The 13,577-nt window shown below is 42.1% G+C and overlaps 2 protein-coding genes across 3 annotated transcripts in view; one reads left to right on the top strand and one right to left on the bottom strand.

Annotated features, from left to right (window-relative positions):
* Positions 1-1,381: 1,381 nt before the first annotated feature.
* Positions 1,382-6,161, top strand: LOC136517658 (uncharacterized). Its single transcript, XM_066511286.1, has 5 exons — positions 1,382-1,788; positions 1,906-3,266; positions 4,767-4,880; positions 4,984-5,115; positions 5,842-6,161. Exons 2-5 carry the CDS (start codon positions 1,995-1,997, stop codon positions 5,977-5,979), a joined length of 1,656 nt encoding a protein of 551 aa, XP_066367383.1. The 5' UTR covers positions 1,382-1,788; positions 1,906-1,994; the 3' UTR covers positions 5,980-6,161.
* Positions 6,162-6,522: 361 nt separating this feature from the next.
* The window catches only part of LOC136517663 (MADS-box transcription factor 14-like), a 32,515-nt gene continuing 25,460 nt past the window's right edge, over positions 6,523-13,577 (bottom strand). The window contains exons 2-8 of one of the 2 annotated variants that reach the window (XM_066511297.1): positions 11,778-11,856; positions 8,235-8,299; positions 8,053-8,152; positions 7,894-7,935; positions 7,657-7,698; positions 7,421-7,561; positions 6,523-6,932 (exon numbers count right to left, since the gene is read on the bottom strand). In XM_066511297.1, the coding sequence (XP_066367394.1) occupies positions 6,843-6,932; positions 7,421-7,561; positions 7,657-7,698; positions 7,894-7,935; positions 8,053-8,152; positions 8,235-8,299; positions 11,778-11,856 (559 nt within the window). In that variant the 3' untranslated portion in view covers positions 6,523-6,842. The remainder of the gene's footprint in view (positions 6,933-7,420; positions 7,562-7,656; positions 7,699-7,893; positions 7,936-8,052; positions 8,153-8,234; positions 8,300-11,777; positions 11,857-13,577) is intronic. The other variant, XM_066511304.1, reaches the window with a different exon arrangement.

The raw sequence follows: 13,577 nt of genomic DNA, 5'->3' as shown, positions 1-13,577 counted from the left end.
AAGATTCAAAGTGAAGTGAAGCTACTTTGCGAAGATTGGCACAAGATCAATGTGTGGGCCCTACGTCTCGCTGTGGCCTGCTTAAGCACTCTAAAAGGCTTGGTAATATGGTTTTGGATAGGATGACAAGGGTTCCTTTAGTTTGATGGCTATTTCTTTTCGAAAGAAGAAACTCGACGACCGTCATAATGTCATTCGCATCGCATTGGTATTTTTTTTTGTCCGTCGGTGAATGATAGGTGGTCTTAGAAAATGACCAGGTACACCGGGTCAATTTCTTTTTTTTTCTTATTTATGACTAGTTCTTATGTATAATGTTTGCGTGTACCAACTTGTTACAGACGATGTCACAAACTTTATTAACCCTAGCATCCTGTTACAGATTATAATTCGCTTTGACTTTACTCTAAAATCAAACTTCTCAAGCTTTTATATATGTCGGAGGTGTTGGTCATTTTTTCTATAAACTTGTTTTTTAAAAGAAAATTACTAGGGCAAAACCAAAACGAACTATAATTTGGAAATGATAGAGTAATCAGTAAACTTACTTCATCATTTCTAATAAAAGATGCAGTTGCTCATGCATGGTCATTAGAAAAGGAAGCGAATTCTTTTGTATAGATTAGAAGGATGTCTTACAGATTCATTTAAAATGTTTCAGAGATCAGGTGGATCCAAAAAATTAAGTCATTGATGTCATAGTGTAATCTTCTATATCTATATACAACTAAAAAATACGGAAGTACGACTCTACCTAGCAGGACGACATAAGATTCTACCCGGCAGGATGAGCGTCAACCCGCTTTGCTTTGCCCGGCGCTCACCCGGCGTCTCATGCACTCGCCCCGCAGCGACATGTGAAAAATCCTTCTAGTTTAATTATTAAAGAACGACATGTCACCTCTAGTTCATCCTCTACATGTCAATAAATCTAATCCAAATATGACATGATAACCTTATACTTACCGTTAGGCTCTCCATGTCCTGTATGACTTAAAGTCATGCTCCTTGCTTCTACGAGTTAAAATAATTTACATCTAATTAATATAAAATATAGTTTAAAAACATATTAAATGTAACCTAACATCACAGCATCACGTCTAGATACTAGACGTTCGCCGTTCGCGTAACTTTCTTTTTGGGCGGGAATTTCGCGTAACTGTTTTTTTTTTTTTTTTTGAGAAACCACATCGCGTAACTTGCTGTGCAACTGTGCGTGAAACTGACGTCCACAGGCGTGACCGCATGAGCCCAGGCCCAGCCCATCCGCTTCACAGGTAGCCAGACAGGCGACCGTGCTCCGCGGCCCAGCGGGCACACACACCACACCACACCACCCCACCCGGCCGCACGCGGGCGCGGAGGCGACGAAACCGCTCGCGTGCGGAGTGGGGAAAATTCGAGGAAGAGCCGTGCTGGATTTCGCCGCGCGGCTTGGGCAATGGCAACCTTTCCGTCTCCCCCGCAGTCCCGCCTTCCTCCCCCGCTGCTCTCGCAAGTACTGCTACTAGAAAGTTGAAACGGCTCGATCACCAAAAGTCCAAATCCCAAGTCCCAAATCAAAAAAAGAGGCGGATTTTCCATCCTGCGGCTCGTGCTCCATCGATCCCCTTCCTTGCTCTCCACCGCCTCCTCGGCTTGGTCGCGTCGCCTCGCGTCCACGCCCCACCAACTCCGAACTCCTCCTCCCTCTTTCCCAAATCGAGCAGGCGGCGGGGAGCCCGCCTCGGTTTCTTGGGTTCCAGATTCAATCCCTCCCCGAATCTCACCGCCGGCGTCGCTACCACGGTAAGTCCCCTCTGTTTCAACGCCGTCCCACGCCCATTCCTGCGAATTAGGGTTCCTGATTGCGCATTTCCGTCATCGCGTTCGATTGAATCTACAAGCTTGCCGTTTTCCCTGCAGGATCGCCGTGGAACCCTGAGGTTGTCGCGGGTGTCGGCATGCTATAGCCGCCAGCCTGCAGCGGCGATCGTCTCCGGGCCGTGCTAGCCATGTCGTGGGGGCGGTTCCGCTTCACCCCTCAAAACGGGCTCAGCCGGACGCGGTGGACGCGGGTCTTCCCCGCGCAGAAGTCCGCGCCTCGCACCGTGGTGCTCAGCGATGAGGACGATGATACTGACGATACCTCCGACTCGGAGGTTCTCATAATCGACGGCGCAGCTGCTGGAGTATCAGCTTCTGCGGCGGGACCTGGGTCTCAAGCCAGGAAAGGGAACCGCTCCTCCAGTAACGTGATCAACATAGATGATGATGAAGACGACAAAGATGGTACAGGAGGCGATAAAGCAGGTCCCAGCATGTCCCGTGCTTCTGGGTCTCCAGCAGCGACGACACCGGGTCGGGGTTCTCCAGGGAACAGATATGGGTTGGATTCCATGTCCGACAGCTCTGAGAGCGATCTTACCGGAGGATGGGACTCTGACACTGATGATGGCAGCTCTGATTGTGAGATTCTCGATGACACTGGTACAGCCCGTAAGATGTGGGAGACGGCTGCTTCCAGAAAAAAGCCGCCTCATGATGTCCATGAGTGTAAGGATGCTGGGGCTACTGCATTCACATCATGTGCTGGGGTGGAGACACAGCCAGGTAAAAACTCTGAGCATCTCTTTGGTGCCGAACGCCATCCAGATGAGAGTATGTCTTGGTTTTACAGTGCTGCAAGCAAGTATGACTCTCAAAATAGTTGTGGCGGTACAAAGGAAGGCCCTGGGCATGCTCCAAGTAGTGCTGGCAATGCAAAGGGTGTCAATGGTCCTTCTGTGCCAAATGCCGAAGATGTGCAAAATAATACCGGCAGGTCAAAGGATGACCATGACCAGTCTTCAGTGCCAAATGTCAAGGAATGTTCAGTGGTTGGTTCTGAAAAAGCTTCAGAAGGGGTTCAATCGCCTCGGCCAGATGAAAACTCTGCCTATAACTTTGCCTCTGCAAATAGGGTTTTTTCTGGGATCTCGTCAACGGACAGGAAAGATGGAAGTCCTCCAATTTCTGTCAGTACTCCTGAAAAGATTGATGAGAAAATACCTGAAGATGTATATTCACAAAAGGATCAGTCACCACCTGAAGCTTCCTATAACACAAATATTTATTCTGCTCAAGATAATGGTCCTGTCAGGGGTAAGGATTTGCTTCAAGATCCCGAGGACTTAGGGCGATTTGTGTCAGTGATTGGTGAACGTGAAAAACACAAAGAATCTGTTGAGTACAAGCGGGCAGCAGAGGAGGAGTGGGCATCCAGACAGCAGCAATTACAAATACAGGTACAGTATTTTGCTACTTTGAATTGATGTTAAACTATATACTAGAAATATGTGATGCCATGCATAATTTGGGAACATAGCATCCAGCATTCTGTATTCAATGTGATTTCAGTTCTGGCAGGCTAATGCCTGCCTAAGTTTAGACTTATTTTTTAATAAAAAAGATGCTCCCTCCGTTCCAAGTTAAATCAATTTAAATCAACTAGAGTTGTCCTAAGTCAAACTATTTTAAGTTTGACCAAATTTATAGGAAAAAGAGCTCCAATATTTATGACAGCAAATTAGTATCGCTAGATATATGAAATATATTTTCATAATTTGCTTATTTGGTGTCAATGGTATTGTTCCCCTTTCCTATAAAGTTGGTCAAATTTGAGGTAGTTTGACTTAGGGTGATTCTAGGAATTGGTTTATTTTGGACGAAGGGAGTGATAATCAAAGTAGCTATCAGACTAAGACTAGTAATGTCGGTGTTTCGAGTTACAAACTAGTAAATTTCTAGTATTGCGCGGCTGGCTCGGATGGTGCGCTTAGATGACACGAGGTTTATACTGGTTCGGGCAGAAAGTCCCTACGTCTAGTTCGTCGCTGCTGCTCGAGTTACTAGTACTGAAAGTTTGTAGTAGGGGTTACAAACGAGCGAGAGAGGGCATGTCCCAAGTCTCTGATGTGTGTGTGCTCCTAAGGCGTGTTAGGGCGTGTGTTTTGATGTCTACAGCCGTGTAGAGTGGTGAACCGTTGTCCTCTCTCCTGGGGTGTCCTGCTTCCCCTTTTATAGACGAAGGGGAAGAGCAGGTTACAGAGAGAGAGGGAGAAGAGCCAAGGAGAGGAAGGCTTCCAGGACCGCCGAGCCTTTCTTCTCCTTTATGCGGGTCCCGCCGACACTGTAGATGGTGACAGGGACGGCTCCACGCCGGGCGCCTGTTCGCCGCTGATGCCACGCCCCGACGTTGTCAGCGGGTCGTGACGTCCCATGCCGTCCCGGCGGGCGACGTGGCGAACCAGCGTGCTGGTCAGCGGCCGTACAGGGAGTAGGCGGCATAGTGACCACGCGTCTGTCACTGTTGGTGATGTGAGTTCCCTGGAGTGACATGTCGCGGGCACGGGTCATGTTGAGATGTGCCTGTTCCCTGCACGATGCCAGAAGTTTGACCTGGGATTGTACTTTCTGGCCCGTAGTGGTTGGCGGCGGTACGGGCTTCCGTCAGGAGCTGCGCCTGAGGGGTCGGGCGAAACGGAGCCCTCGACCCAGAGGTCGAGTGAGGCGGGGGCCCCGACCCAGAGGTCGGGCGAGGCGGAGCCCGCCCCCAGAGGTCGGGCGAGACGGAGCCTGCGCATCTGGGGGTCGGTTGGAGCTGTAGTCGCGCTCTTGACTGCTCGGATGAATCAATGTTGATGACCATTAGCTCCTCTTCGGTACCCTAGTATTGGTCCCCGACAACTAATTTGTTTGGATCTGTCACAACTCATGATGTTTGTTTGTTGAAAAACATTGTGTAGGCTGAGGAAGCAAAGAAATTGCGAAAGAGAAAGAAAGCTGAAGCTCAACGCTCTCTTGACATGGAGAAGAGACAAAAGCAAAGATTGCAAGAAGTCCGTGAATCACAGAGAAAGGTCTCTCGTTCTACCAGTATCCAGTGTTATGCTAGTAGAATTCATTGTAAATCTTCATATTTCTTTGGCATTTATGGCACTTAACTTTTCTTTCTTCCTGTAGAATGAAGAAGCTATACAGCTTAAGGAGCAGTATCGGGGTGTAGTCAGAAAGGAACTGGAAGATTTGGAAAGGAGACATTGGGATATGACTTCAATATTGCATGCGCTAGGCATCTCTGTTGAAGGTGGTGAGGTATGCCCTGTTCTTATGGATACACTCAACCCATCACTTGCTGGTTATAAGAAAAATTATTTGCTGCTAGCTTCTTTTTTGTCATATTGATTGTGTATGTTTTGCCTAGTACAAGCACTGTTGGTCCTTGTCTCTTTTAACCATAAAAAGTAAAAAAAAAAAATTGCTGCTAGCTTCTTTTTTGTCATATTGTTTGTGTACGTTTTGCCTAGTACAAACACTGTTGGCCCTTGTCTCTTTTAACCATATAAAAGTAAAACCCCAAGTGTGTGAGTTTTATGAACAGCTATGGGTAGCTTCTGCAATTGCAGGCAGATGAATATGTACATATACAGCAACTGTATATCAACTTCGCAGGACTAGATTCTGCAAGTAGTCTTTAAGAAAAATAGAACAGATAAGGGTAATGACAGTACTTCGGTACTCCCTTCATCCCATAACTATAGGTCCTTATGACTTGTAAAAAAAAAAGTAAAATCTATGTATCTGGAAAAGCCAAAAAGCATATAATTTGGAACAGAGGGAGTGAGACTAAGCCAATAAGGCAATAACTCTGTATAAGTGAAGATCAGTAGCTACCTTTATTTCATAAACCTGTGTTCTTATTCAGGGAGCTCATTTTTTTCCCAGAGACTAATATATAAGCTTTCTGCTCGGGACATAGAAGAGATTTAGGAATATCTGTAACATAATAGTTAATTTGATGAGATTACTTATCCTTTTCAGGTTAAAGCCTTCAAGCAAGCTCTTCTGAAATTCCATCCGGACAGGGTATCAAGAAATGATATTTATCAACAAGTAAGAGCAGAGGAGACATTTAAGTTCATTTCGCGGCTGAAGGAGAAGCTACCTCGGTTATCCTAATAGCCATCCCAACTCAGTCTCTTTTTTACACATGCCTTAGTGGCATCCTCCTTTTAATCTGTAGTGTCAAGGTACAGAGTTCAGAGGATGTTTATTACCGTTCTTAGAAGTGGCTTTAGCTTGTGTTAAATACTTAGATGTGACGCTTTTTTTGGGGGGGTGGGGGCGGGTTGGGTTGGGTTCGGTAGGCATTCGTGTCAGCTATGACCTGGGATGGTAAACACCTCAATTTATGGTGGCGAAACGGTTGTACATGACCGATGGCAGAAAGATCATTCTTTTTTAAGACCATCTTTATTAATTTATCCGACAGAATGGTATCGTCCTCTGGTTTTCAGTTATCTGCATTTTTGTAGTAAAAGGCGCCTAGGAGACATCAGAACATCGCAATTAAATCGGATGCATTCCTCTCTATTGTTGTTACATATGCACCTGCGTAATTTGGAACGACCAACAAAGATATGGAATTTGATGCATAAAGGGAAACGACTACAAAGCTGTATTCTGTAGAAAAGAAACTTGATGCAAAGGATAAGGCCACTGTGATATGAATGTGTACGTATTATGTGAGACTCGAAACTACCACAAACCGGCACGTGTTATGGTCATGGAAATGGAATATTCGATGCTGCACATATATTAGATTACATGCGTAAAGTACTCATGCGACCGACCAGCGGAAACGGTGAACAAAATATACACACTGCAGATTTGCTACTTATATATGGTGGTAAACAATACGGTAGACCACTACTGCTGCTTCTCGCGATCACGACGATACTGCACCAGGCGGAGAAGCGAGTTGCTGAATTTTGGGCTACCACACCACGATGGTGAAAAGAAACCTTCAGCTGCTCAGGTGGCTAAGCATCCATGGTGGCAGTCCAACGCGAGCCTGCGGCTGCGCTGCTGCCGCTTCCACCACTCTCCCACCTGCTGCCACAGGGAAGATGCTGCAAAAACCGGACGGTCATTTTTCTTGTCAGTTGCTTCCTGAAATGTCAGCAGAGGCAGGAAATTGGCCCTAGGTGTAACCTGGTTGAGTATAGGCGTACGGCTACTGTTTTGGAAATTTACAAGATAAAAACTGCAATTCTAAAATTTATAAAAAAGAAATGCATACATCTAGATGGATGATTAATTATTGACACACGAAAATTTGTAGAAAAAAAATTGACCACATACTTTCTGTGAAGAAAAAAAAACGAGTATCATTTCACAATCTTTTTCTTTGTGGCTCATAAATGAACATTGTGTGTCAACTGTCAACATTGCCCATGTTCTACAAGAATCTACATTTTTTCACTAATTTTAAAAATGCACAAATGTATTTTTTTTTAAAAAATGGGGTTTAGCTAAGCCCAACCTCACTTAAATCTTTACCCGAAAATGAGGTCACCTCACTAATTTGGGATTGTAGCGCGATGTGAATGTGATCTACCTGATATTTGTTGTTGGGGCAGCTTCCCTTATCATGAAGGACGAGAAAGACGAACTGGTCTGCTGTTGAGTTTGGTCCCGATGCACTTGCTGCCGCTGGGCTTTCTGCTTCTCCGCGAGCTGCAGGCAGGAGTAACGCTTTCTGTAAATTTAATTTGCTTCATGAGAAAACAGAGGGCCAGCTGAGCATCGATGAGGCGACGTGTTGAGTAGCAGCAGCGTCTGCGGTCTGCCTACCTCCTTCTGCAGAACCTTGTTCTCCTCCTGCAGTGACTTCTCCTGCGGTAACAATGGCAGCGCATGCCAACACTCAGCACAGCGCAAGAGCAGGAATATTTTGTGGATGTAACAAGGCAACCAATGTAGTCAATACTTGCAACAAACCATGTCCATCTAATGGGCAGCTAAAGAAATCATACAATTCTTAAAAAGGAAGTTTGAACTACCAAACTTTTAGCGAGCTCAACAATTTACCTTCCTTTGGAGCTCTGAAATTGACTCGACCATAAGCTGGCTCTGCACATGCCATGAATATTTACTTGTTAGCTTTCCAACATGCAGAGCGCATGGCTGTCAGTGGCCTAGTAGGCACCACAAGTAATGCATGAAGTCTAATATATATGATCACACTACCTTCCTGGTTCTGATATGTTTCAGTGAACTCTCCAGCTGCTGCTCTAGTTGCTGGAGCTCTTTGAGATTCAAAGTTTCAAGATCCTCTCCCATGAGGTGCCTGCAGGATACACAAGTCTTGGTCATATTTATCTTCAACAGGGCATATTACATATTTTCAGTAACTAAACACTACAAATTACTTTTGACATTTCTGTATTGCCTCGATCTTCGCCTTTAGTTTTCTATATTCGTGGCACCAGTTGCCCTACACAAAGCAAAGAAGATTTATGTTATTTAATATGGGCCAGTATCATGAAAAGGAATGCTATTGATTCAGTATATAAAAAATTGAAGGAGACACTCAACATAATAACCGGGGATAGTTACGTGAACCAAGGACTGCCCTGCAGTACAGTATTCTTTGTATTCCCTCTATTCCATATTGTAAGTCGTATTGACTTTTCTAGATACATAGTTTTTATAATGTACCTAGACACAATATATATCTAGTGCTTTGCAAAAGGTATGTATATTAAAAAAAAAGCTAGAACGGAAATGGAGGGAGTACTAATTTAAAACATAATTTATTACTGCTCATAACTAGGACTAGTACCATATTTAGTAAAAAAATATGAGAAAGCTCCATGGATTATTATAAGAAAATGGTGAGAAAACAGTTGACAACATATAATACATTTGGATATATTGTTTCCTGTGCTTCCAGAAACTGTCCTAAACTCCTATACATACTGGTATCACATACTATTGGTGTTCAGGATCTGTAAATGCATATTTCTCTTAATACAAAGAGCATATTAAGCCTACAATCCCTACTTTTACGAACCATTAAATTGCTTTCACCTCACAAACATTACAATATGAATAAAATGATACTGAGATATTCTTTGGACTGTCTGATACACTTCATGAATGACATTTTGGGGTGTCAAATATTCTCAATAGAAAAATGCTGTCAAGTTATATGGTCTGATCTTAGTAAATCCGAATTGGTGATGGGGGTATACTTTTTATGGCTTTACCACCTAATGTTATCATATCGTCTAATCGATCCTAGTTGTCATGGCACCAATCAGTCCGACTAATTGTGACTAATCGTAGTGCATAGCCAATCACCATGGCACCGAGTAGCTTGACTGATCGCGATTAGTTGGACGACTTGATAACATTGTTACCATCATATTGAGTTTACTAGAAATGGACCTGAAGTCTGTAGTAGAGTTTTTGACCCAGAACCTGTATTAATAGTTAATGTCCTTTCCCAAGATAGCTCTAGTAGTTTTATGGTAACCAAGTTAACAACAGTAGCATTGAGACCAGTTAGTTGGTATGACATATGAGTATATGTGGGGAAGATGATTGGGGATGGGAGGAGAGGAAGAGGATCAGTGTTCCACAAACTTATCTTTTGGACAACCAAACAAAATATTCAAGAGATCTGACAGGCTGCTAAATGTCAGAAACATATCTAGTTGCTAAATCTATTAATTTTCTTTGAAATGTGGCTAGTAGTGAAGTGTTGTATGGTGACTCATAGGGTTGTTGAGAGAGCGACAATCACTTGTACTCTTTTGAAGGTGTGCTTATAGAATTTGCGGCCAGCCTCGCCAAATCCTAATCTTTTGTCGTGGTTGCTTGATCGTCATCTAAGGTTTTCTACGCGATTCAACTACATCGTTCTTAATACGGTGCAAGATTGTGTTATAATCGCAATATCCTTTCGAAGATCCGAGGGTTACTGCACATAACGGGGGTATCAGATTCTAACAGTGAAGTTTATTATCCAAAACTGACATATATATGAGCTTTGTGGTTTCAAAAGGCCAATATATACCATGTAAAAAATGTAGGGGCTGGATAAAATTGCAATTCCTTCCGGTTACTAATGCATGATGATGTTAGAACAAAATTAGTACAAATTTTACTAATTTTGATGTCCTAGCATCGTACTAATGTTGCCCGAACGTCATGTATTAGAGACTGGAGGGATTTGGATGCACTACAGCAATTACAGCATATTTTGTGCAACAGTGCCTTGTTATTGGAAACTTGAACCAGTTTACCTTTTTAGCATATATTCTAAGAATTGAAAGCTGCAAAATGAACGTGTTCCGGTTTGATTCTATGGCTAACATCTTCATCAATATTCCCGTCTCTCTGTAGCATTGATCCTAAATATCGAATGGTATCCTTCCTAGGCACTACTTGACTTTCCAAACAAACATCTTCCTCATCCCGAGTAGGAGTGCCGAAGTCACATCTTATATACTCAGTTTTAGTTCTAATGAGTCTAAAACCTTTGGACTCCAAAGTCTCCCGCGATAACTCCAGTTTCTGATTCACTCCTATCTAGCTTTCATCAACGAGCACTACATCGTCCGCGAAAAGCATACACCAAGGGATGTTCCTTATGACCTCATCCATCACTAAGGCAAACAGATAAGGGCTCAAAGCTGACCCTTGATGTAGTCCTATCCTAATTGGGAAGTCATCCGTGTTTCCATCACTTGTTCGAACACTAGTCACAACGTACATGTCCTTAATGAGCCCGACGTACTTTGTTGGGACTTTATGTTTGTCCAAAACCCACCACATAACATTCCTTTCTATTTTATCATAAGCCTTCTCCAAATCAATAAAAACCATGTGTAGATCCTTCTTCTTCTCCCTATACCGCTCTGTAACTTGTCTTATTAAGAAAATGGCTTCCATGGTTGGCCTTCCGGGCATGAAACCAAATTGGTTCATAGAGACCCACGTTATTGCTCTCAAGCGATGCTCGATAACTCTCTCCCATAGCTTCATAGTATGGCTCATCAACTTAATTCCTCGGTAATTAGTACAACTTTGAATATCCCCTTTATTCTTGTAGATCGGTACCAATATACTTCTCCTCCACTCGTCAGACATCTTGTTCGATCAAAAAATATGGTTGAACAGCTTGGTTAGCCATACTATAGCTATGTCCTCGAGGCATCTCCACACCTCGATTGGGATACCATCCGGTCCTATCGCCTTACATCCTTTCATCCTTTTCAACGCCTCTCTGACCTCAGATTCTTGGATTCTCCGCACAAAGCGCCTATTGGTTTCGGATTTATTGTGTGGATGGCATATCTATGTAAGGGAGCTAAAAGTTAATTGTTTGGCAAAACAAGTAATGAAGCAGCAGGGATCATTTTTATTCCTTCTCTAACACGGGAGAGTTGTGTATCTTTCATATTAAAAAGAAAAGGAGGGTAAAAAACTCATACAATACACCCACACCAACATCCCTAGGTACTGATCGTCAGATTCACGCCTTTTTAACTCAAGAAACAACCATGACCAACAAAAACACTACCACTAAAAATCATCCTATCAAGACCACACAGATATGTATGTTCAGTACAACTTGATCAGCATGAAAAATCGTACTTTTGGTCCAATGTTTTCAAGTCGTCCAGTCGAACCTAGTCGCCACGGGACCGACTAGAACGATTAATCACGATTAATCGGACGACTTGTACAAGTCGACGGTACCCCTAATCAGTAAGCAGGGACCGATTAGGACGATTAATAATCGGACGACTTGAAAACATTGTTCTGGTCCAACTTGACAGGAACTGGAGAAATTTTCTGATGAACAAAAGCTAAAAAGCTATAGTAATGAATCAATTAGAGCCTATTATATTGAATGAAGTTACAAAACAGCTTCATATGTTGCTAAAGGAAATTGAATTTACCTGAGTATCAAATTCTGCTGAAATGAGAACCTTTTCTGCATAGGAGTAGCTCTCATACCGTTCAAGAATTTTATCCATACTGTGAAAAGGTGGAAATAACAATTTAAAACTGGAAGTAGATTACTGTAAGCATGAATAACTAAACAATATACACAACACTACAACAATATATATGTATGATAAAGAATGGTACGATTATATTCACTAACGTAACATTTACCATAGCACCTTCATGTCCTACAAGAAAGCATAGTGTAATATTTATACACGATATATACCATACATATGCATAGACTAGCTAAAGATGGTTCCTTTTTCTACATGTGAAAGCACTTGTTTCAACAGGTCAACTAACTAAATCAGAAGTAGGATACAACATTAGTTCGGACGCACTCACAACAACCTCAAGAACAACAGTTACAGAAGACAGCAATATATATAAAGTAAATTAAGTAAGTCAAACCCAAATGAAGTTATGGACCTTTCTAACTGCATTATATTGTATCTAGCTCTTTCAATCAGTTCCAGTGTGTTGAAGTTCCCCACATATATACTAGTCCGTGTGGAGGGAGTATAAAACTGAACATCTTAAGCAATATTGATCTAAAATTAAAAATTTCTCCAAACAACAGAAAATACTACGGTGAACATCCCTATATAATTTATTTTATGTTTTTTAATGAATAATTTATTTAATGTTCCAAAACTATCATTTGCTGTTTGTAGTAACTTAATTTTCATGGAACAGTGTATGAACTAAAATTAAATTATATGATTATTAGTTAGCAAATCTCAGAAGCTTATTAACATTTAAGACATCAACATGTAGAAATGGAAGTTTCTCTTATCTCCCATGCAGTTAACATATTTGTAATTCTGTATACCAACTAAATAGACTATATCTTCTTAAATCTTTAAAAGGGTATTACTATAAAATTATCTTTATATGAACTTGTGATTTTAATAACATTTTGTTGGCAGGGAACACATTCATAAAAAAGATCAGGTGGGGATGCTCCCCACCTTGACCATTATTTGTATTTGTTAAATTAAATCCATAAAGCAATATGTGCTACATTTTACTGTTCTTGCAGCATGTTTCTTGAGTTTTTCCCCCTCTATGAGAGCTACATGTCAATTCACTAAAGAAGAAAGGTACCCAAATATACACCACCACCACTACTGTCTACACACATTAACACCAACATGCACCAGATGACCAGACACACACTGACCAGCCATATGCCACTGAGAGCATAATAATGAAGACAAAAGGCTAGAACAGGGAGATAAGGTCATTTTCCTCGAGTTACAGTAAGAATTTGGTTCCCATTTTATTGTCAAATCGTGAAGCATACTGGCACAAATTACAGTGATTTGCTGAACTTCAGGTCTTCAGGGGGAAGGTGAAGGATAATTTCTACTTTGTACGAGACATCACAGCTGTGTGAAGGTAATAATGTTCTAAAAAGGCCGCCTCAGATAAAAGCTGCTAAACCTAAACGAAAAGCATTTGAGGTTGCATAGTAAGGAAGTCAGCTGCAAGGGAAGTTTGGGGGAACTCGTAGAGTATAGAACCATGTCTATTAAACAACAATAAGGAAAACTGCAACTGAAAATTCAGACAACATAATCCGCAACGACAAAGTGCACTGACATACACGAACATTGATATGGTGGAATGTTCTACCTTCAGTAAAACTTGTACAGGTACACAATGACAATCAGGAGAAATAAAATCATACATGTGATATTGAGATGCCATACACATGCATTCAGAATCTTATCTGTTATATTTTT

This window comes from Miscanthus floridulus, chromosome 2 (assembly GCF_019320115.1).
Source record: "Miscanthus floridulus cultivar M001 chromosome 2, ASM1932011v1, whole genome shotgun sequence".
In the NCBI taxonomy this organism is placed as follows: domain Eukaryota; kingdom Viridiplantae; phylum Streptophyta; class Magnoliopsida; order Poales; family Poaceae; genus Miscanthus; species Miscanthus floridulus.
Note: the sequence above shows the minus strand (reverse complement) of the source record. Positions and strands in the feature narration are given on the sequence as shown.